Raw genomic sequence first — 25,215 nt, 5'->3', positions numbered from 1 at the left:
GTGTGACATAATAGTATCTCGGGACATGTCTGCAAAGTAATTTCACTGCAAAGTGATTTGGAAAGAGGACAAAGCTGAGACTGGGAAGAGGCAGGTAGCTTCTTTCTCATTCCATAAGCATGAATGCTGCCTTGCAAACTTCTTGACCTTATCCTATGATCCACCCAAATCTCCTATCTTTGATATGTATAGACAAGAACAAGCTGAAGTCTTCTGTGATTGTGGACCATGGTATCTGATGCACATTGGATAACCTTCAAAACTATTGTGCAGATGCGTCTTTAGTCAGATTGTTGTTTTTTTCTATTCTCTTTCATAGAACCATAATCAAAGATGGAAGAGACCTCAAAGATCATGTAATCCAATCCCCCCACTGATGCAAGACACTCACTACTACAGCATTGCTGGTAGGTGGTCATCCAGGCTCTGCTTAAAAAAACCCCAACTATAACAAAGGAGAGTCTACCACCTTCTGAGGCAGCCTGTTCCACTGTCAATCGGCTTGTGCCACCAGGAAGTTTTTCCTAATATTTACTCTAAATACTTTTTGCTTGTCATTTGAATCCATTGGTTCATGTCCCACCATCTGAAGCAACTGAAAACAAATAGCTCCATCATCAGTGGAAGTTTCTGCAGGTCATGAAGGGCAGAGAGGAAAACACTAGTTACACAATTTGATTTCAGGACAGACTAGCACTTACTAACTGGAAAATATTTGTTTAGGTTGTGGAGAATGTGACTGCTTTTTCAGTTCTGTGTTAAAAGACTATTTAGGTAGATACATCCTGTGTTAGTATTTGTAACACATAAATAACACTACATATTAGCAGCAACCTTAATGTGACCTCTCCTCTCAAATGATTCTTTGCAAGTTCATTTGCAAACTATATTCTGTCAAATCCCCTTCCATTTTGAAAGGCCTGAACATAAGCCAGATAAAGCCAGAACTAAAAAGTTCCCACTGTCTTGTGGGAAGTGTTCGGCTTTATTTGCCCCTTCTCAGGCCTAAGACTACAACCCATAGCTACTTTCCCTCCCTCTGATTAGTACAGCATGCTAAACAACTGAATATCAGAGATAAAAACCTCTGCTGAGCAGTGCACAAGATTCCAGGGGTCTTGGTACTTAACTAGGGTTTGTGTTTCCTTCAGAAATGAGGCACAATGGATACTATAGTGGTTTTTTACACTATATGGTTTATTTACACATCTCTATAACCTGAGCCTACTTATGGAAGAAGGTCAGTGCATCAATATTCCAAGAAGTTTCTGTCCCTCTCATAAGATATCAACATCTCTCTCTCCAGCATACTGCTTATTACCATCAACCTACCTTTTCTAAAACTCTGGTATTGTCTTTTGAACTAACTCTCAGTTGAAGGAGGTAGGCTTCCTAAAGGATCATTAGGAAATTAGTTTTTACATGTGTTGATGGCCTAGGATTAAACGGGGTAGCTGATACACCATTTAGGAAGGTGTTCTAGGTTAACATATGCCACTTCCATGGGATTAACATTGACTAATGCAAATCTAGAATATGCATTTTAGCACCTATAAATCTATTATTATTATTATTATTATTATTATTATTAGAATTTATATAACACCCTTCATCCAAGGACCACAGGGCAGTTTACACCATATAAATCTATAACTATACTGTAGCTAAAATGGGGTATATGATTGAGAGAAGGAGAATAAGGGACTATTTTGTAATAATCTGAAAACCCTTTTAAAAGACATCTGAAGGCAGCCCTGTTTAGGGAAGCTTTTAATGTTTAACAGACCACTGTATTTTAATATTTTGTTGGAAGCCGCCCAGAGTGGCTGGGGAAACCCAGCCAGATGGGCGGGGTATAAATAAATAATAGTAGTAATAATAATTAGATAAAAAGAATACCTTTGTTCTAGTACAAGATGGTGAGGGAAGGTGTCAGCCAAAAACTAGGAAAAAGCCACTCCATAACTTCCTCTTTAATTGTTATCCATCCATCCCCTTTTCATTAGTGTATTCCATGGGCAAGAAAACTGACTGTGTTGTGAGGTCTATAACAGCTGCCTTCCCTCCAGAAAATGAGAACACCCACTCTCCCCTGTTCTCCATTTTCTCTCTCAGGAACTGAGAAGGTCCTGTCAAAACTTGGATTATATTCAAGCCTTTCTCTCCTTAGCTTCCTTCCTTGCTTCACCCCTCTTTGGGAGTCATGAACCAGGCAACAGCGGATGGCCTGTTCTGGGCTTGTCACCTTCACACTGAATCCAGTGTAGAAGGAAAGGTATTTCTGGCTTGATTGGGCTCCCTCTTGGTTTCTGATTAGACTTTAGCTAACACAGCTGGAAGCCTTTTGAATGAACTAACTGTGTTGGAGAAACAAAGAGGTTCTCGTGGGCTATGTCATGACCTCACAATAGAGTAGTTAGCACTTACATAATGCCATCTTTTTGCAGCAGGGAAGGGTACACATTTGTGCTTGGCTGTTTCACAGAGGAAAGTAATAAGCATGGTATGCGTAAGATAAAGGTCCTCCAAAGTAACTAGGAGGATGCAGGAAATGGTCTAGAGTGGGGACCTTAGGTGATGGAGGTAATCCACTCATAACATGTTTTGTTTGTTTTCACTTTGTTTTCCATTTTAAAATTGCTGCAGGTTTAGATTGGGTTGTATATGTATAGGTAGAAATCCAGCATTTGACTTTTCCTTGTCTTATGGAACATTTCAGAAGTGGAAATCAGCCAAGCCCCACAATGAATGCACTGTGTGCTGATGGGTCTCAAACACTCACTGAGTTAGGGACTTCCCCTGCATGTGAAGATAGGCTGTGACAGATTGAGCAGATGAGACCAATAGTGGATCCAACAGTCAAGATGGCAGTTTTTGCACATGCTGTGGAAGAAAATGAGGGGCAGATGGGACTCATTGACCTGGGAAGTAGCCCACCTAGGAGAAGGAAAACTCTGATCCTAAACCTCTGGATCTAAACCTTTTCTTTCAGGAGAAGAAAAGGCTAAAGGGTCACCCTACACAAATCCAGAGTGGAATCCCTAAGACAGTTGGATGGTGCCATGTATGCCTCTTTCAGGCAGTTTCTGCAGCTAAGCTGGTGCCAAATGTATTGCTCTGCTTTCATATGAACCGCATCAGGGTGGCTGAGAGGGGGTAGGTCTCCATACACATTGCTCAGGCTTGCACCTCAGGGAGGTCACTTCAGTGCTCCTAATGCAGCAATGTGACTTCACCCCTGGAGGTATACTCCAGTGTACTCGAGATAGACAGATGCCAGAAACAACATGTACTTTTAGTTGAGATTCCTGCATTTTATGGGGTTGGAGTAGATGACCCTTGGGGCCCCTTCCAGCTCTACAATTCTATGATTCTGTGATTCCTAGACTGAACACAACTAGTTCTAAACTTCTGTGCCAAGCTTAGAAAGTGAATGAAATGTTTTGGACTTGTGAATATCTCCTTCTTCTTCTTCTTCTTCTACTACTACTACTACTACTACTACTACTACAGCATCTCACTTCCATTTTTGGATATACACCACTTCAAGTTCTCTCCAGCATTCTCTTTTGTTTGCTTCCTGTGAGTAGATTAGCACTTGCATATGGCTTAAGTATTCTTAAGTATTAAGTATTCTAAAAGAAAATACCGTATGCAATTAAATACCGTACGCAATTAAAAGTTGAACATATAGACAAATAAAGAGGGTTGTTTGAGGTCATTATTTATCATCTTATATTTGGAGGAATATATTGACTAAAATATGTGGCTGCAGGTTATACAACAGGGTGAAGTCAGGACCTGCTTAATTAATCCTTCAGCAATTATAATTTACAATAAAATAGCTACCCTTGATTGCACACTCTTAAAACTGGTGCACCATTTTAAAATTTGTGACAAAGGCCTAACCCAAAGTATTCATTGCACAGAGTAAATGCTACTGAGATTTGGATCTCTTCATCTGTTTGATGTACACAGTGAGTAAAATGTAAAGTAACATGTAATTCAAGCTTTCATTAGATTTTCCCTGTTACCTTTTTTCCAACACAGCAAGTGTATTTCAGAGTTGTAACATGAGGCAACAAAGAAAGAATTCATTTAGTAGAAAAAGCAACCCCCTCATATGGGTAACAGACCTCTCTCATTTAAAAACAGGAAAGAATCTCCTTGAAGTAACCAAACAAAAGAGGGAATGCCCCTACTATGAAGGAGACATACTGTTTGTCATGAAGTTTTGGAGTTAGGTTTTGGAGTTTTCTTCTTGATCACCATGATTCATTGTCACTATATGGTGCATGCTGGGTTGAGTGAGTTTGTACATACCTCTTAACTAATGTGAGTCTTTGAAATGAAAATTAGTGTCAAAGCAGTAATATTTTTCCAATGAACTTCCCCCCCCAAAAAAAAAAAATTTGCAAAGAGTGTCTGTGTGCGCGCGCACGCGTGTGCATGCCCCAGGAACACGGGGTTGAGGATGAAAGTTGGGGCGCAAAAGGGGTTGCAGAATAGGAGGTGGTTGTGACTTCATAATTGGCCAGAAGGTAAAAAGGGTGCTTAGTAGTCACGTTGTTTAAGAGAAAGAAAGTGGGCATTATAAAACTTGCCATGCCTGAGCCTACAGCTACTCTACTCATTGCCTCCAGTTTTCTTGTAAGAGAAAGCTGGCAACAAGGAAGGAAAAGCCTTCTATGTGGAAAGGGGTGGTTTGTGTGCAAGAGAATACTTTAAAAGGAAAAAATAGACCTCTTCAGACAATTTCAATAATAGGCAGTTCCTGTCTGTAGCCTGCAGGCTTTTATAACCCTGTGATTAAATATTTTAATTTAATTTAACTCATTGCCTGCACGTTTTATCATTGTATTATTATTATTTTTTTATATGGTCATAGAAGGAGCCTGGCTAGAAATAATACCCATGTTACCACAACCTCAGCTCCACCCTGATGATTCATGGGATTTGCCCTCACCTTTTTGAACTGAGTGGCTTTTGTCCATGTGCGATAATAGTTCAGTGACTCCTTGGCCTCAGTACATATTCCAGGGTATCCAGCTGCTCAAGTCCTTGTTAACTAGTACTGCCAGTTTCCACATGGAAGCAAACTCCTGTTTAAAATGCTCCATAATATATTGTGATATATTTCATAATTTTAGAGTTGTCCATTAGCATTTATTTTATTGTGGGCACATTCTCATGCAAAGGCAGGATGTAAATTTAAGAAATAAATGAGGACAAGGCATGTTATCAGATTTGACGTTCCTCACCACAGCTGCAAGTTACCCAGGCAGTTTATAAATGGGATATAGTTAGAAGTATTCTTTTTAGCCCTGCACAGATATGGGTGAATACAGAAACATAATGATTTAATGCACAGGTGGGGAACCTGTGGCTACAACTCCCATTATACCTCTCTCTTGGCCATGCTAGCTGGGGCTGGTGGAAGCTGGAGTTCAGCAACATGTCTAAGAACATGCATGCTTGTCTGAATAAGACCTTGTAGAGCAGCCTGAAGCTCCTTCATCCCTGGATCTGATTTGAACACTCTTCCCATGTTTTCTCTAGATGACCTATCGCTCCTTTGGGATGCTGTAGTATAATGCTGCAGCTTTTGCTTACACAGTTTGACCTTAAGTGACCTCCTTATATTCAGAGCTCAGGCCGCACACATTTTGATGACCCTCACTTTCAGGCCAGCCCACATGGTTCTTGACCTAAGCTGACTTTTGACCATGTGTCCTGCAGTGCCTTGTCTGTGCTGGGGTCAGAATGGCTGATAAACCTCTCAATTCAACCTACTGCTCAGGTGATCATAAAATCCATGCGTTTTCCACTAGTATATTATGGCACCGAGTGATTTATTTTCCATATTCGAGGAGAGACTTACACAGGGCAGATCGCAACAATTCTTGCAGTCACAGAGAGAACAACTCTCATTACAAGAGATACAGACTTAATCTGGCCTGAGGATACATTGGTATAGTTGAATCATGTCTTTTTAATTCGCTTTTAAAAAAATCAAGGTATTTTTGAACTTTTACCAAAGCTTAAATGCTCCCAGCAATGCAAAATACTAGTTATCTAGACTGAATCATCTTCCGAACTAGTTTTGCTAGCAGATTGTTTGTGTTTGTTTTCATGCCTTTCATATACTTACTCCATGTGCTTGTGACCATACAGCTATCTGGAATCCAGAATAGAAGAATTGTTTCTCTCCCTGTTTCCTTTACTTCTGTGTGGTTGCCAAAACTACCTGGCTTCATGCCCAGCTCCTTAGATGTACCCTATCCCTCCAGTACTGCAGGTGCATTTCTCTTCTTGCCTGAAGAATTGTACACAAGCCCTCGGCTCTTGGTGTAAGGAGGCATTTTCTGCAGGTCTGGAATGTGGCCATTAACTCATTCCCTTTCACTGTTTTGATAGGCCCCCTGGCATGCTGGGCCTTAACAGTGCTAATTTTAGAACTGTTTGTTCTGCGGAGGTCATTTTTGTCTTGGGTATCGAATTTGGATTGCACTATCTCTTCTGTCAGAGTAGCTCAGCAGTGGCTGTGTCACCCTGTTAGCACTTGGGATTGTCAAAGACAACTGCTTGGCCCTGTTGCAGACCATTAACAGAATGGTAGTGCCCTGGAGGTGATGGGGTGCCAAATACAGTTGCTGGTCATTAGAAATGTGTATACTCTTTTTAGCTATCTAGCGCTCTCTCTCTCTCTCTCTCTCTCTCTCTCTCTGTGTGTGTGTGTGTGTGTGTTGTGTGACCATAAAATTTAGAAACATTATTAATGGGTATTGGAAGCCTGTCTTTGTTTCTTAGTAGCACTGTTTCACAGCGCTGGGGTTTCCAGAATCAACATTCTCCTTTTTTACTGCTCACTTTTATGAGATTCCCCTTAAGGCTGATTCTCTTTACCATCATTTTCTCACCAGATGAACTTGGCTTCCAATGCCACCAAAGTCCGAGCAATGCTTGGAGCCTGATTTTCAATATGATTCTCAGAAACAGAGCACACTGTCTGCCAATCAGGTCACCCGCTATTCTTGCTATAGAGTCTGTCTGGGCTGGGTGCTGGAAATGTAGAGGCGGAATGCTTAATATCTTAATTATCCACACCCAGCAATCTGTAAAGCAGAAAAATGCACCCGCCCTTGCTGCTGTGCTGTGTTGTTCTAAATAAATAACACATTCTTGTAGAAACACTTTACAGCAGTGGCACTGGGACCACCTTGGTAAAAGAGCAGCATGTTGCATAGCTCAGCACATATATAGCTATGTGCATCTTTAGCTGTACAGCTAAGCACAAGAGGGACTACAGAATATATGACCATAAATTTAAATTCATTGTTGCCCTATAAACCTTAGAAGGAAGGAATGTGGTTTTATCTCATCTCAGAGCAAAGATAAAGTAGATATTAAGACAGAGTCACGTGATGATGTTTACTAGATGAACAGAGATACAACTGCCAACTAAGGCTGCAGTCCTTATCTCACTTACCTGAGAGTAAGCCCTGTTGAAATCAGTAAGACTTACTTCTGAGTAAGCATGGTTAGGATTGTGCTGTAGGTGACTCATTCAGGCCTTTGAAATTCACCCCTATAATTTATGCATCCTGTCCAAATGCTTGATTTTGGCCTATATATTTGCAGCAGTCCAGCTACTATGCATAGAAGAGATATTTCCGGAGAGGTGACCTTGCTAGTCCATTGCAGCCAGCAAAAATTGCAAGAGTCTGTTACTGTCAGTATCTTCACATTTAAACTTTAAACTATTGACCCAGTTTGCATGTTACACTAAGGCAAGCCATGGCCTAGAGCAAACAGGGTGAGGGGAGATCCCAGAAAAGAGATCACAGCCACTTTGTTTCTCCCTGATCACTTTGCTGCTGAGCTGGGCTGAGCTGAATTAGGCCATGGTCTGGCTTACCATGTTCAAATCCAGACTTGTGCTTTTGTACTCTCCAGACAAACCATAACTTATAGCTCACAGTTCAGTTTGCCCAGACTGAGCTAAATCATAAGCCCAGATCCAGATATATAGCATTCTAAGCCATGGCTTAGCTCAGTGCTGAACTAAGTGTCCTCACGGTTTAAGTTTTACCTAAACCAGGAATTGCTATCTTGTCTGTACATACACATGGGCATACTTACACAATAGTACTCATCAATATTCTGTACACCCCTCCCCTCAGTTACTCTAACCACACAACCTAAGCGATGGCAGAAATAATGTAGGACCTTCTACACCTGTGCAAGCACAGTTCCTCAATTTATTTCAAAAAAAATGTGTGTATATATCTCCGTATCCCTGATCCGTATACTTGGCTGAACCTTTATTGAGCACCAGAATCTCAGGGAGTTCATAATGTAGTCCCTTGGGTTCATTAAAGAGGAAGCAAGCAGCCTTTTTCCAACACCCATGCAAGAGAATTGTAAGCAGATGCTTTAACACACATTTCATTGTTAAATAGGCATTGTTCTCAAGTTTGTTACTATGGTGTTGGCTCCGGTCTGTTTATAATCTGACTCCATTTCATTGTGCTTGGTGATAAAATCTCTGAAGTCTATAGACTCTGGCAGGGCTTGTTGTCTCAACTCTCATTGAGGGAGCATTAACTGTGGAAACACTCAACACAATCTGTGTAATTTATACCTAAGGAAGTGCACTTACTACTTCATAAGCTACTACTTCATGTATTTTGTGAATTTCTAAAATAAATAAGCAACTTCAGTAACATATAATTTAGCTCCATGCATTTTGTTTGCTGACATACGTCCCAAAAACTCTGATCCTTCAGTGATGTGCTTTGTAATGTGTTTTACAGCACAATCCTACATGTTTAACCTGAAGTTACTTCCATTATGTTCAGTGGAACTTAATGCTTAGTCAACAGTGCAATCCTCAGAAGTAAGTCCCGTTGAGTTCAATGGGAATACAAAAATGAAGAGTTGAGTAACAGAAGTGCTCCAACCTTAAGATACTTGAGTCTACTCTTAAAAGTGTCTTCCTGGAGATTTTAAATACTGCAACCAGCATATTCAGCATGGGTGGGAGGAAATGGCACATCACTGAATTAAAAAAAAAATGAAAAGGCTCTCTTTCAACAGAGGAAACCGTATAAATACACATGCTATGTAGCTATCTCTGTTAATTAGAAGCAAGGGAGAATTGCTGGTATAATATACAATGTAGGAGAAAGGAGATACAGATGCTGTTGGAAGATTCCCCTTCATTTGTTTCCAATAAATATTTGCCAGATTCCCATGGGTGATGCTTATGCAAACTAGGGGCTGTATCATTAATTACATTTGCGATTTCAGGAGTGTCCTTATATAAACTCAAGACTTTAGCTTTCATTTTCTGCTGAGAACTGTGCAACCCCAACAGTGTGGCTGCAATTACTGATGATACAACTCAGGTTTTAATATAGTTTCCTAGTCTTTTATGTTTCAAATTATGAGCAATGACAAAGCAATGAAATCACCTTTTTAACAGAGCTGCAAAATGAAAGGAGTAAGACCTCAAAAGGGAAACAGAGTATGCAGCTCACAAGGGAAATGTGGATAAGTGTGAAAACATTCCAGCCAGGCACAGTGAGAATTATGAGTTGTTAATAGTTGGAGCACATTTTGGCTCTTTCAGCTTATTAACGGGAACATTTTAGAACTCATGTTTGCATAGGAAATAGCAGTTTATCAGCATTCATATCACATAATCAGAACCCCGCAAAAAGTCAACTGTGCTACATTTTGAATGCATATGCATGAATCTGAATGCAGATATCTGTGATTTTTCAGCTAGAAGCAAAAAGGAGAGGGAAGAAAGTGGGAGAGATTCTTTCACTCGAAAGGTCAGCCATCAGAGCAATGCTGAATTTTCATTCTTTAACATTTACAAGGAGTAAAAAAGTATTCTCCAAAGCTTTGCTTTCAACTTTTTCATGTGGTTTTTCATGTCTGTTCAAAACCATTGCTCTCATTCTGCTTCTGTTCTGGTGTCACCTTTAAAAAAAATTAACTGTGCTGCTTCTTTCTCCCCCAGTGCATGATTTTAGCTGGTCATGGTGAATATAGTGAGTATGAGCACATCATGTAGTCATGTATCTGCTGACACCAGTGAGTGCAAAAGAGAAAGCTATTGTCATTGAATGTGCATTGGAATGCACATTCAAGTACACATCCTACTTATAGCACTAATTGTCAGAATCCATTCTCAGCTCTACATATCAGTGTTCATTCAACTGCATTCCATAGCCAATGTTCTGTTTGGTAGCTTCATTGCCACACCACAAGCTTGGCAAAACAGAGAGCATTGTTGCAGTTGCTGAGGCAATAGAGGTGCCCCTGTAAATACATTTTGTTTCCCTTTCAAATGCCCCCAGTATCTCTCTGAAAATAGTAACAGCTCATCTCTCCTATACACAACTTCAGTACAGTGGCACCTCGGGTTAAGTACTTAATTCGTTCCGGAGGTCCATTCTTAACCTGAAACTGTTCTTAACCTGAAGAACCACTTTAGCTAATAGGGCCTCCCACTGCCGCTGCACCGCGGGAGCACGATTTCTGTTCTCATCCTGAAGCAAAGTTCTTAACCCGAGGTACTATTTTTGGGTTAGCGGAGTCTGTAACCTGAAGCGTCTGTAACCCAAGGTACCACTGTATATTTGGAGCCTAAATCTAGTCTCCTACCAACAATCTGAAAGCAACATTAGAAAAGTAAAACAGGTTATCTAATTCAAACTGATCATAAAGATGATAACAGTATGCTTTGTGTAACATTACATTTTACTGAGTGGGAGATGTTACATTCATTTCCACTATATATTTTCTACAGCATCAATAGGCATATCTAGCTTGGAAAATTGAAGATTGACAAAGGGAAGTATCTAGGGATGGACAAACAAACCTATTTCAATTCTACGTCAGTTTCATTGGTGCTCAATCATAGGTGTGTTCTGGCCCGGTGTTTTGCAGATATTTTGAAAGAGTACATTAATGCATGTTCTTGTTTGTACTCTTTACAAAAAAAAAATGCATAAGTTTGTGCATTTTTCATACATCACAAAATCTGGAAAAAAATAGTAATTTGGCTGATAGTTGTTTTATAATGTGCAAGCAAGTTGAAGGCTCAAAAACTGGGCTGGTCCATTGCAAAAAGCAAACCAAACTTCTCCTTCACCTTTAGAAATAACTAACCCAGGAAGAGGCAGAAACCTGAACTGTGTTAACTTCAACAGTATTAAGCCTGAGATCATAACATGGAAGTCAAAAGCTAGATTTTTCAACATAGTTGAATTGGAGTTCTTTCAGCACTTGAATTCTGCATGGGGGTGCCAGCGCGCTCTTTATTAAGAAGTTACACTGATTTTTCTTTCCCCAAAATGGGTGACTAAGCTCTGGGCATTGGCTATAATTCAAACAAGAAAGTCAGTAAAGAGAGGGAGGGCGTCTGCAGTTTCTGCTGGGAATTGTATGAATTCATGTTCCTTTGAGTCTTAAATATCTAAATTGCATGGGGTTAGTGGTGAGGGAGAGAGCGCCTGGTTTCCTTCATTCTATAGGTGTGGGAAAAAAAGAAATCTGCTCTTAATCTCAAGGATTCTCTTACTCAAATAAACGGAGTCTGTGGAGGCAGATGGGTTCTATGGAGCTCTTGTTAACCCCAGAGCCAATTCCCTGGGTGGAGGCTGTCCTTTGTTCATGATGTCATGGTCAAATGGAACCAGAAACACGAAACACTAGAAGATTGTGAGCTTTTTTTGTTTTTGAAATGTAATTATATGTGTATCGAGGAAATTTAGGATAGCAGGTTTTCATCTCCCCCCTGACCTTTGCTACTGAGTTAATGAAAGGGTAGATGGATCCACTTTGAATATGAGCTTCAAACAACCCTTGATAGCTCTTTATTACAGCTAACCATGTTGTTGACATTTTGTCAGATACCAAAGGGTGGGTTGGTGTGTGTGTGTGTGTGTGTGTGTGTGTGTGTGTGTGTAAATAAATAAATCTAAACATTTGTATGCTGTTTCTTCACGGCTTGAGGCAATATCACATTTGTATGCTGTCTCTTCAGGGCTTGAGGCAATATCTAGCAAATAAACCATCAACTGTAATAAAAAAGTAACATTTAAAATAACAGTGCACTTTCTAGCAGCAGTACGATAGGACCAAAACACCCTTTCCACAGCTGTAGGACTCCTGGATGAGGTAGACTTTGTGTCCATTTGCAAAAGCCACCAGAAAAGTACAATTTTCTGTCTCATTCAGCATGTTGTGCCATAACGTCAGAGCAATTGCAGTAAGAGTTCTGCTCCTCTTCACCAATTATTCTTTTTTCATGCACTACAGCCAGTCATAGCCATGACAGAGGTTATTTTGTCATATCCTTCAATAGCTATTTACATTTTATTGAATGATGTAAAAGCAAAACTGGGATTCTTAAAACCAAAAAGAAGAAAGGAAATGTAGACTGGATGCCAGCAAAGCTCCTGTTGGCCTCAACCTATAAAGTTGATAACTAAAAAGGGGGGGACATAGGGAGGTTAATAATGGAATTATAATGAAGGAACAGAATTATAATGAAGGACAGATCGCGAAGCTGAGGCTCCAATACTTTGGCCACCCCATGAGAAGAGAAGACTCCCTGGAAAAGACCCTGATGTTGGGAAAGATGGAAGGCACAAGGAGAAGGGGACGACAGAGGACGAGATGGTTGGACAGTGTTCTCGAAGCATGAGTCTGACCAAACTGTGGGAGGCAGTGGAAGACAGGAGTGCCTGGCGTGCTCTGGTCCATGGGGTCACGAAGAGTCGGACACGACTAAACGACTAAACAACAACAATGAAGGATCGCCACTGCATAGGGACTGACAAATTCATGTGAAGCACTTGGATGTAAAGAAATACTTGTATTATAAAAATGTAAACAAGCATTGCAAGGACAAATACAATTTATACAATAGTCAATTAGCACAGTGTTTATGGGGAAGTTGGAGGTGTTGCAATGAGCTACACAGGTAATTATAGTAAATAAAACACATTCCATTTTATGGTAGAGTCAACCTATTAATCCACGTTGAACTCTGCTCTGAATGATTAATTATTATGAATGCAGCAAGTAGCTGAAGTAAAAAGCAAAAATTCTTGGCTTACAAACGGGTGGGCTACCAATTTAGTGACTTGATATGGGTCGCCAGTTTTCTTCTTGAGCTGTGCATAGTTCAGCAAGCATGCCTAGAAACTGTGTTCTGGCATAGTAAAAACTTCTCTCTCAAAAGTGAAAATCAGTGTAGCAATTTCAATCCACTCACAAATTTTGCATTGTGTGTGTGTCTGAGGGGGGAAGCAAGTAAGGGAAATCTAAGAGCCTACTACTGCAAGATACTAGACAAACCTACTTTCATTGGCATGGATATAAGAGAATTATCGTTCTATTTACTTTATTTTTTGGCAGAATTTAACAGCACAGGACTATAATGTGTAATTGCAGAAGCACTCAAGATACCACTCTTAGTTAGGTTTACCATCACTGAGGTCCACTGAGGCTGATTATCCTTAACAACTACCATCTAATGCTCAGAGAAATAGAGAATTCAATGGATTTGACATCAATGTTATGTACTGGCATTCATCTTGGAGAAAACACATACTGTGATCACGTGTACAGTGCAGCATAAAATATGGAATAGTATTCCATAAAGGCAGTTGGGTTTTATTTTTAGTGGTCTTCCGGTTTTGGTTTTCCCTGCCCTAATTTTTGTGACCCTTTTCTGGTTGTGTCCTCTGCATGAGCAAAGAGAGCAAACCTTTTGGAGGTGGAAGCATAAAGCTGCTTGCTATTAAACTAAATGTATTTCAACTAGTTCAGATAGCAAGCGGGGGAAATCATTTATATCTGGATTGACAACTTGCAAAGAAAGATTTCATTTCAGTGAATGATGTTAATCCCTGAGAATTGGACTGACAATGGAAACACTGACAGATTTTATCCTTAGCATCATTTGCTTGACACTGCTTCATTTACTGGATTTAGCCTTCATGGTGAATCCAGAAAATATAGACGAAAAGAACATTGAAAAAAACTGCTGAAACTAGAACTTTTTTCTTGTGGTTAAAACAAGCTGCCAGTTGAAATAGAGGCTCTGTTTTCTTAGGGTGGCAGTGCTTGGAAATCCAATGAAATTATTTTTGGCATAAACCCGTAATAGTAGCTCTGTGGTTATCATTGCTTAAAGTGGTGGACCTAGAGCAAAACCATTGTTTTAATAGGATAGTCCTACAAAGAATGTAATTTTGTACATTCTGTGTGGCATTAGGTTTTTCTGTTTTGTGGGAAGAGAACAGCAGCCAGCTTTTGTTCTGAAACAATTCTCATTGATGAAAATTGAATTCCAGAACATTGGGTACAACAACCTATCTATTTATCTACTTTATTTCAGAAATTTGTAAACTGTACCTTCATCCAAAAATGGATTTTAGGGCAGTATACGATCTATAGATATAATATGAAACATAAACAATACAATAAGATTTAGAGGAACACAACTATAAATTTTTAAAATACTATAGCATAAAATGGCTAGTCAAATGAAAAGTGTGGCTTTCCCAGCATCTTCAGACTGAGGAAGACTCCCCTACAGCTCCTCCTCCTCCACAGCCACACAGGAGTATGCAGCTGAAACATTTGCTATGGTGTCTTTTAAAAATTGCATGCAGCACGCCCAAGGAGATAAAAATACTCAAAAGAAAATATTAAGATGGCAGCCTGAAGATGACTCTGGTGGCCTGGTTCCGTAACTGAGGCAGCAGGGCCCACTGGGAATTGCACACAGCCCTGATCAGCTTTGCATAGCCCCACACCTGATATAGGCTTGGAAAGCTTTTGGTAATCACTACCACTTCCAAGTCATGGCAGAGTAAGATGTCTGTCTGTCTGTCTATTATACTATTTTATTAATTTTTACAAAAACAAACAAACATCACATAACAACTCCCATACATGGGATTTCCAAAATCCCTTGACTTTCCTCCACTCCCCCTTCTTGGTTCCTTTGTTTATATTTGTTCATGCATGCCCATAATATCTTCAATTCATAATAATTCCCAATTTTATACCTTATGATATTACAAGTGTTTTTCGAAATCCTGCTAACATATAATATTATACACAATGCTTTGAAAATATGAATAATTAGTTTTCATTTTTCAAATTATTGTCCTTTTATTTTCTTGTGTTTCTATTTGATTAATCATTGCTGCATAGTCCATTAATTTATTTTACCGATCTTCTTTATCTTCTTTGGCTGGCTTCTTCTTTTTCATATTCTGGGGTGATTGTGGCCAAGCAACTGCTATCAGATACAGGAGGAGATTCTTTGGCAGAGCAAGATTTTTGGGCATTACATTAAGACTCAGTACATTGAGTTTGGCTTGTTAGCAAACAAGGTGCCAATATAGTTCTTTCAGGACTGATGTAACATGGCTGTATCTAGGAAAACCAATAAGTGCTAGCAGCTGAATTCTGTACTAGTTGAAGCTTCCAAATCAATTTCAAGAGCAGTGCCACATATAACGTGCCACAGTAGTCTAACCTGGACTTTACTAGATCATGGATAATTGAAGCCAGGCTCTCCCTACCCAGGAAAGGCTACAGCTGGTTATACAACCAAAGCTGGTGAAAGGTGCTTTGGGATACTGAAGTCACTTGAGTCACAAGCAACAGAGCACCTCAAGGCTGTGCATCTGCTCCTTCAAGGTGAATGCATGTCTCGGGAGACGATGGAGGAGTGCAACTTTGGGGGGGGGTGAAGTCAAACTAATCCTATCCAAAATAAGAAATAAACAAACTTTAGGGAGTCAAGAACCACCAACCCACAGTGCCCCTGTCTTATCAGCCTCAGTCTCTTCTTGTTGCACAGGCAAATGTGACTGATACAGAATTAAGATTGGGTGCAGTATGCCAGCTGGTTCCAGTAAAGATCTTGTTGGTGGAGCAACTTTCTGGCCAACACCCAGTTAGATATAAGGGACTACCCACATCCTCCTAAGCTTAGTTTCCCAAGGGAGGAGGAGGAAGAACATAGTAGTCAGAAGAATGTACAGGTTAGTGCTGTACTGAAACCTATCCTCTTGTTTCGCCTGTGTGACGGAGGCTTCCATTTTTCTGCTTCATCCACACGGCACTTTATAAATTTAGTGGGCAAAGAACTGGTCCTACTTTTTAATTGCAAGGTAGCCATGGGTGGTTTGTGGTTTTTCTTCCAGTTAATGGTTTCTCCAACATTCTGCTCCCCTGCCATTTCTGATCCGATCTGAAAAAGCCCCATGTGACAAGTTATCTCACAATTTGTTCCCCCTGGGCTTTAATTGAAAGCAGGTCAGGAGTAGAAGCAACTTGTTGGATGAGGCGGAACCACTATGCCAGCTTCCTTGGAAGTGAGTTGGTTATTGCTTACTGAGAGGAGGAGAGGCAAGGCTGTAATGAGGTCATTGTGGTGCAAACACACTGGCAGGAGCACTGGGTCGGCTCCGCAGGGGCATTTCCACCACTACAACATCCCCACCATCACACTCCCATCTCTCTCCTGCCTGGTAAGCAGCAGTGATCCACCTGCTAGGAAACTAGTTTAGTGGCTGCAGTTCCATGAAGCAACCCACTTCTGCTGGGGAGGTTGACTACTCAGCATATGATATCAGCAAGCTCAGCACATTTGTTTTTAAGCGGATTCCTTCCTTTTACTCGTAAACTTTCAGCACCAGTTTCTTTAAAAATAAAACAAAAACAAAAAAAGCCCCAAACCAGTAAACAGGTGTCAGGCACATGGTAGGAAGCCTTCTTGAACTTAAAGGAAAGCCCAGGTGAGGTGCAAAGACATGGCTTATTCCTGTCTTCATTTGTTAATTGGGCTCTTTTGGTTCAGTACCTATATTTTCTTAGTGTGAGCTGAGTACCTCATACAGAGAAGTAAGACCTGACAACCCCCTGCAGCCAACCCCCTGTTGGCTGTTTTCAATAGGAAAAGCTAAGCAGTCTACTGCTAATATTTACCCTTAGCAACTTGCTTCAAGAATTTCCTGCTGTGTAGTTGGCTCCACAGATTCAATAAGCCTCGTGAATGATGTGTCTGCCATTACTTGCCTTTTTTTCACTACACTTAATACACTTAGTACACTGCTGCTCCTTATTCTGGATATCATGCCTGTTCCAACCTTGCTATAAAAGAGTGATGCAGGCAACTTAAGTCACACATTTTAGGAAGTGGCAGCTCTTACTATGTCAATCATCCTGGAAAAGTTCCACTTTGCCATGATGAGGAGTCACCTAGACTCTGGCCAGCAGGGAGAAGCCTGGGGCATTCCCTCAAACGTGAAGCTGCAGGGCATTTTTTAGGATGGGGAAATGCCATACTAGAACTCAAAATTCCCCATCAATAAAGTGCCCTTTTGTGTTCACTCAGCTTCTTTCTCAGTATAAAGACATGGATCCCTTTGCCTCTCTGCCCATCTGACCAGTCTTGTGCCCCTTCTCAGTAAACTCAAATCCACCAACCACTGATCAAGTGCCATTTTCACAGTGTCCCTTCCAAAATATTGTTTATAGCACCAGACAGTCAGAGGGCATATTAAAACAAATGGCAAAAATGCACATTGAAAACAATGGGACATTCCCCAAAAGTTTGTTGGAGATAATTGAACTGTGATTGTCAGTTGAAATAAATACAAACTTGAATATTAAATGTGATGAAAGCTTGTGCACTTGAATAATTTGCTATTTTAACAACAGGAAGAGGACAGAAAATAGTCTGGAAAAATTCCTTATGTCCAGTCTTTTATATTGCTGCTGATGCTAGAGAGGATGGCAGGGAAAGAATTTAACCCTTCTTTGCTAAATACATAATAGAGTGGGCTGGGGGTCAAGAGGAAGAGAAAAAGAGCTTGCTTGCCTCTATGCTGAGAATTCTCATACTTTGCATTCATTCTTTGATTTAATTTGTAACTCTTTGACCTGCTGCATACTGGTCTTGCCTCACCTTAATAAACATGCAGCCCTAAATGCCAATGTAGATATTTTACTGAAATGCAAGAGCCAATCAGAGTGTAAGGAAGCACCTCTAAGCACTCTTACTGTATGTCAGAGACAGGAAAGCCTAGATTGGAGTCTGGGGTCTGGGTTCCGGCTGATCTGAGCATTCATCCTGATTTGTTTGCAATGTGCTTAGATGACATTGTATCATGCAAACATTATCCTACACTTTCCAGTCATTTCCCCCATGTACATTTCCCATGCAAGCAGTCCAATATTTGGGGGGAAGAAAGTTTGTTACATAAGACCTCTTAATATATTTTTATTGCACAAACTGAGTTTGCCAGTATGTGACTGAATCCCACCCAAAAATAGCAACACTCTGGAAGTGTCCTGCATTGTGAGATTAAGTTGGTAGTCAATCAGCATAAGAGACTTGGATGGGTTGTTGGTATTATGGCAAATGCTAAAAGAAATTCTAAAAGAAGCATACAAACGTGCAAGAGGCTGCTGAAGAATGTCTTAAATTGACATGTCTTTTTGCCAAGTGCTCATCAGCTGCTACTATTTCTACCAACACTTGAGAGAAAGCTATTTTGGAATTAGGCACCCACTAGCTGTACTTCTGGAAACAATTCCAGATGTGAATGTCTCTGCCTAGGTATTGTTTGTAAGCCTATATTTGGTTGTAGGGATGTGGGTGGCGCTGTGGTCTAAACCACTGAGCCTCTTGGGCTTGCCTATCAGAAGGTTGGTGGTTCAAATCTGCACAACGGGGTGAGCTCCTGTTGCTCTGTCCCAGCTCCTGCCAACCTAGCAGTTTGAAAGCATGCCAATGCAAGTAGATAAATAGGTACCACTGTGGCGGGAAGGTAAACAGCATTTCCGTGCACTCTGGTTTCCGTCACGGTGTTCCCTTGCGCCAGAAGCGGTTTAGTCATGCTGGCCACACAGCCCGGATAGCTGTCTTCGTCTGTATATCCCTTTGGGTATGAGAAGAAAGATAACCCAAAAACTGACCCACAATGCATCATAAAAGAGACAACCAATGGAAAGGGAGATGGCTGTTATCAAGTCATAAGATCTGATGTGAAGTTTATTGGCAGAATTGAAATTATTACTTGAAGCTGTTTAAGAATGAGGGGGGATATTTGTTGCTTGTAAACTGTGGCAAGACTATAGAGAAAAGGGGGGAAGCACTCAGAGAATAGGACTTTTCTAACTGCTAGTGGTGCAAGAGCTGAAGGGAGAAGATTCAGCTGCCAGACTTTCAGATTTGCTTCTCAGACACAGTCTTCTCCATCAGTTGTTTCTAGAATGTCTCCTGTATGTTTTAATTATTTTCTGCTGTAGCTTGGCTTAGCCTCTTGAACTTTGTGTACATTTCACTAGTTGCTGATTCTGACCTAATTGTAGTGTGGATTGTGTTAAGTTGATGGTTTTTAAAGTCCCTTTTTAACAAAGGTATCTCAGTGTGTGGAGAGTTGGACAGACCAGCTATTTATCTTATTGTTGTTTTGCTGATTGAATACATTAAAATGAGCTTTCAGAGATAGATAGATAGATATAGATATATAAAACACAAGCTTAATGTGCATTTATAGATAAGAAATATTCAAATATTAAAGACTAACAGACTGACCCTATGCATGTTTATGTGGAAATAGGCCTTGATACATTCAGTGGGGCTTCTGAGTAAACAGAAATAGGATCAGGGTGCAATTTGCAGCGAGCTTTCAAGCTGGTACCTTATAACAATTTCAGTCTTTCTCAATAAAACATTCTTTCTTTTAATAATTTTGTGTTTAAGATCTAAGGGGGAAAGAGCTTTGCTATTGGTATGAGGAAACTGATTACTATTTCATCAACAATTCAAAACTTTACTACTGGGAAAGGAAAGCCCCACGTTTTACTAGAACAGCTCTAGCAGTATGGAGAGTCCAGTAAGTTTATACTTCAATATTCTGTATAGCAACATGTTAAAGGCTTTTTGTGGGGAGGGGGATGCACATTGAAATATGTTCTTGCGTTTATTCATCTCAAATAAATACTTTCCCCTATTCCATATTCACAATTATTTTTTCTTAACAGAATTCCCAATTTACCCATTAAGGATATATTATAGAAATGGTATACAGGGTCAACACCACTCTGGTTTTGAGTGCAACAGAGTCATTAAATTAGAAGCAGGGGTGTGTAGAAGTCATTAAATGATTTTTAATCATTTGATCAATTTTGAAATAATTAAAAGAGTATCAAACAAGATAGCGAGACCGTTTCAGTGAATTGTGTGTCCTTGAATTTTATAAAAGGGAGGATACATGACTCCACCAATTTCAAGCTAATTATTCTTTCCAAGGATCTTTTAAAGGCTTTTGGTATTTAAGCTGATTTTTGCCATGGAAAAGTGATAAAGGGGAGGGGAGGATGCAAAAAACAGGATTCCAGTTGTGGCAAAGCACCACTGGGAGGGGACCAAGGTTTTCCTCGGAAATGGGTGGAGAGAGACAAAACTTGTTCTTCTGCTTGTTCTTCAGACAACAAAATGCTTTGGCACAGCCATGATTACATTGCAATACATGCAATTAGTTAATTACGGCAATGGAAGCTTATCCAGTTGGCATTACCATATGCCAGACTGTATTTTCTCCCTGTTGATAAAACTGAAATTTTTCATGCTGAAGCCATTGTGAAATCCTACTTGATAAAACTTACAATGAGATATGCTTGCAAGCTATGCCTGCCGTTGGCATTATTGCTCTCCTTGAAGATAGATGCATCTGTGAACAGCATGCTCTGTGAATATTAATAAAACTTCTTACCAAGAAACAATAGTGCTATAGGGCCTATGAATGGAAGAACAGAAATGACCTTTGATGTGGTCTCCATACTGAAGTGTACTCATTGGAGATGATGCACAGAACTGTGCCAGCTTGAAACTCCATGTGACAATCATACCTGATCTGTGTCCTTGCTTTTTAATTCTTCCTCTTTCATCTGTCAATCTATTTCATCAACAAGAATATCCAATTTGACTTTTTTAATGTTAGGAAGCTGATGTAGAAGCAAATACCCTAATACTATTTAACTATGCAATAAAAAGACCCAAAGGAAGGGAGATAAATCATTTCTTGAATGCTGCTACAGTTCAAAGGAGCAAATCTGCCCCAAACAGCATTTTATGGCTATCCCTAACCTCCTTTTTCCTATTCAGAAGGGAGTTACATACCAAGGTATTGTATTTAAACAACAAAGGTGGAGATGCTACTATGTGCTAGAGTCTGGATTTTGTTGTGCAAACCTTTTTTCATTAGCATCCCTATTGACATCAGAAAACTCGTTTGAGCTGTCCTGACACATCTGACTTTAATTTGAATTGTTCATGAAATGGGGCCTGCGTATTCCTGCAGTGTATGGCTGGTGTGCTTCATTTGCCCTTGCCCAAGAAGCGTCTGTCACTTCCTGCCACACAGCACAGGGCTTCACTCTGGGTCTAAACATGATTTGAGGTGTGCCAGAGAGCTCTGGCTAATGAGTGCCCTTTGTCTAGGAGGGCTTTGCAACTGATGCCTAGTATCAGAGTCTGAACCATTTCCTTATGAGAGCTTGAGACATTTGTCCACTCAGTATATTCAGCCAAAACACGACAAAAAGAAGGGGAAATCAATCTTGACAACACTTACTCAGTTTACATTTGTTACATGCATTTCAACTCCCTGAAATCAATGCCCTTAAGCAGCCTAAATTGTGGGTTGACTTGTTTATTACTCTTTTCTCTGGCTTTCAACATTTGAGGTGTATATTTTTAGGACCCTCCATTCTTTTGTGACTGCAGGTTGTTCCAAACAGTTTTTAATATTGTGTTTTCATGTTGTAACCTGCCCTGGGAATTTAAAGCGAAGTGTTGGTAATAAATTAATAATAACATCATAATATATTAATGATTCACTACTGACAAAACTGACAAATGTAGATGGGTTAATGGTCAGGTCAGGGCTTATATATTGATTTTAATTTCAGTATATCAGTTTTTTTGCAAGTTTCTTACATGTTATTTGGATATATTTTTAGGAAGCTGATTATGTCCATACTGCGTGTCTAGCATCTTGTTTGGAAATATACCAGTTCATTTCATTTCATTTATTAAATTTGTATACCACCCTTCATCTGAAGATCTCAGGGCAGTTCACAGCATAAAAATGCAAAATAGTTCACAGCATAAAAATGCAAAATAAAAACACAAAATACATAATAAAAATGAAAACAAAACCATAAGCCCCTGTCCCACAAATTTAAACACATTTAAAAGGACATGGAATGTTAATCAGCCCTTCAAGGCCTGGTTGAAGAGAAACATTTTCACCTGGCATCTAAAGATGTATAACGAAGGCGCCAAGCAAGCCTCCTTTAGCCATGTTTGCTATCTTTGTGGCTCATTCCAATCTAGGAGAAGAAAATAATTCTTGTGAGATAGATAAATATCTTTCTCCAAAGGTTCCCATGTAACCAGTGGAGAGTCTTGCCAGGAGCAGCACTCCGCATTAAAGCCCCCTAACAATGGCTCTATAAGTCATCTCCTAATAACAAAAACCACAGGAATTAACAATAACCCAGTTATGATTTCCTAGTGTTCCCACTTTATGAAGCACATCACTGCTATGTGAGTTAGTCTTTCTGAAAGGAGTGGGGGGGGAGCCACATCTGGCATCCACATGCAAGGCCTTTGCGAAGAAGATGAAATATTTTAACAGTGCACTTTCACTAGGACTGCCTTATCAGCACATATCTATTGACTAGGCTTGAAATGGAACCTTTTGCATGTCGCCCTTTTTTTTTTGCTCACAGTAATGTTCCTGGTCTGTTCTCTCCTAGGTGCATAGCGTAATGTCCATGCTGTGCTACACTCTGATTATAGCATTTCTGATCGGCATACGGGCAGCACCAAAAACTGAAGATAATGCACCACTGGGGTCTCCTGCAACATCTGGCATTTCTGAAAGCAGACGGACTAAAACACACCACATTATGAAAACGTCTCAGCACAGAGACCACAGCCAGCCTGTTACTGGGAAGGTAGTGAACAGGAAATCCGGGCAAGCTGCAAGCATCATAGTGGATCCAAAGCTTTTTCAGAAGAGGAGGTTCCAGTCACCTCGGGTTTTGTTCAGCACTCAGCCTCCACCTTTGTCAAGGGATGGGCTGAGTGTGGAGTTCCTAGACAGCACAGACTCTACGAACAGGACGATCCGAGCCAAGCGCGCAGCTCACCCTGTGCACAACCGAGGAGAGTACTCTGTGTGTGACAGTGTTAGTGTGTGGGTTGCCAACAAAACCACAGCGACAGACATTAAAGGCAAAGAGGTGACTGTGGTGGTGGACGTAAACTATAACAACTACCCTTACAAACAGTACTTTTTCGAGACCAAGTGCAGAGACCCTAAGCCGGTGTCCAGTGGGTGCAGAGGCATTGATGCCAGGCACTGGAATTCCTACTGCACCACCACACACACCTTTGTCAAGGCACTGACAATGGACGGCAAGCAGGCAGCCTGGCGCTTCATTCGGATTGACACTGCCTGCGTATGCGTAATCAGTAGGAAAACAGAGAACCTCTGAGATAGACCAACCCTCCATCTTATACCCACCTCCTCCCAGCCCCCTACCTCAGCCTGTAAATTATTTTAAGTTATGAGGACTCTATGGTATATTTATAGTTTATACAGTAAAGAAATGAATCCTCATTATTTATTAAAATCTTTTGAAACTGCTGATGTGGTATATATTTTAATGGCATCTCTTTCCTTTTAAAACAGGAGCTTTTTTCCCTTTCTTTTTTTACAATTTTGTTAGCCGCAACTTTCCCTTTTAACATGATTGCCATAGCAAGATTTTGAAAATGGAATACTTTGCCTTTTTGCCTTCCACATCCTGATTTACCACGAAACAGCAGTTTTTGTGCGTGACATTCTATAGTCTTGAAATAGACAAAAAGCAAAAGCTGTCATATTAGTCCATTGGAAGAATTCCAGATATCCTTCAGCTCCTCATCCAAGCCAAAATTAAACCCAAGTAAGCGAACCCAGATATTTTAATATTTGCATTCAATCAGGCCACATATCAGAAGATACATAATTCTGCAGCTTCAGTCATTCCGTAGTGGTCTTCATGTTTATACATCCTCATAGATTTCAGCTGACATTTTACAAAGCTTATTTTAAATCATCAGTTTTCACCATCTTTCATTGTGCCTGTTTACCTATTAGAACAGGCATCCCCAACCTGCAGGCCTCCAGATGTTTTGGCCTACAACTCCCATGATCCCTAGCTAACAGGACCAGTGGTCAGGGATGATGGGAATTGTAGTCCAAAACATCTGGAGGGCCGAAGGTTGGGGATGTCTGTATTAGAAGGTAAAAACCTTTTTATTTAAGTTGGTTGGTGATGCCCTTTTAAAGGAAACAATTGAGCAAATATTTTGTAATAAGAAAAATTATCTAGTTTGCAATATGCAATGAAACCACCAGTCTTTTCTACATTTCATTTGGGTCAACTGCAGCTAAAATTAAGACAGGTCCTAATCAAGCTCGATTTAGTTCTAATGAAGTCCCATTCAAACTAACATGAGTGATGAATTATTTGTCTGTTGCATTCAATGGGACATGCAGTCAAACCTATTTTTACTCCAAAGCAGGCCTTACTGATTTTATTCATTTATTTTAATAAATTTGTATACCGCCTTTATCCAAAGATCCCGGGGCGGTTCACAGCATAATGGGATATGCACAATATTATATGTATCATCATTTTAATGTGATATGCTCCGAAATAAGTGTACATAGAATTACTATCTGACAGCACATGCCTAATGATGTCCATTGGCAAAGGGCTGCAACTCAGTGGTAGAACATCTATCTGCCTTGCATGCCGGAGATCCCAGGTCTAATCCACAGCAACTTCTGGCAGGGCTAGGAGAGAATCCTGCCTGAAACTCTGGAGAAGCACTGCCAGTCAGTACAGACTGTAATGAGCTAGATGGACCAATGTTCTGCTTCATTGTAAGGTGGCTTCCTATGTTCTTAGTCCCAAGTCAGTGGGTATATGCACAATGAATTTCTATGTTGCAACCTGCTCTGAGATCCTCTTTATAATGTAGGGTGGAATATCCATTTTGCTTAATAAGTAGCTAAAATGGCTTAGCTGGAT

The 25,215-nt window shown here is 40.2% G+C and overlaps 1 protein-coding gene across 6 annotated transcripts in view; it reads left to right on the top strand.

Moving 5' to 3' along the window:
* NGF (nerve growth factor) overlaps nt 1–23,783 on the top strand; it is a 52,401-nt gene extending 28,618 nt beyond the window's left edge. The window contains exons 2-3 of one of the 6 annotated variants that reach the window (XM_082227452.1): nt 320–407; nt 22,885–23,783. In XM_082227452.1, the coding sequence (XP_082083578.1) occupies nt 22,897–23,628 (732 nt within the window). In that variant the 5' untranslated portion in view covers nt 320–407; nt 22,885–22,896 and the 3' untranslated portion in view covers nt 23,629–23,783. Of the gene's footprint in view, nt 1–319; nt 408–3,560; nt 3,583–16,033; nt 16,092–19,822; nt 19,956–22,884 lie in introns of those variants that run through there. The other 5 variants (XM_082227449.1, XM_082227453.1, XM_082227450.1 and 2 more) reach the window with 5 other exon arrangements.
* Nucleotides 23,784–25,215: the final 1,432 nt, after the last annotated feature.

This window comes from Podarcis vaucheri (assembly GCF_965113315.1).
Source record: "Podarcis vaucheri genome assembly, chromosome: 6".
NCBI classification, from domain to species: Eukaryota; Metazoa; Chordata; class Lepidosauria; order Squamata; family Lacertidae; genus Podarcis; species Podarcis vaucheri.
Note: the sequence above shows the minus strand (reverse complement) of the source record. Positions and strands in the feature narration are given on the sequence as shown.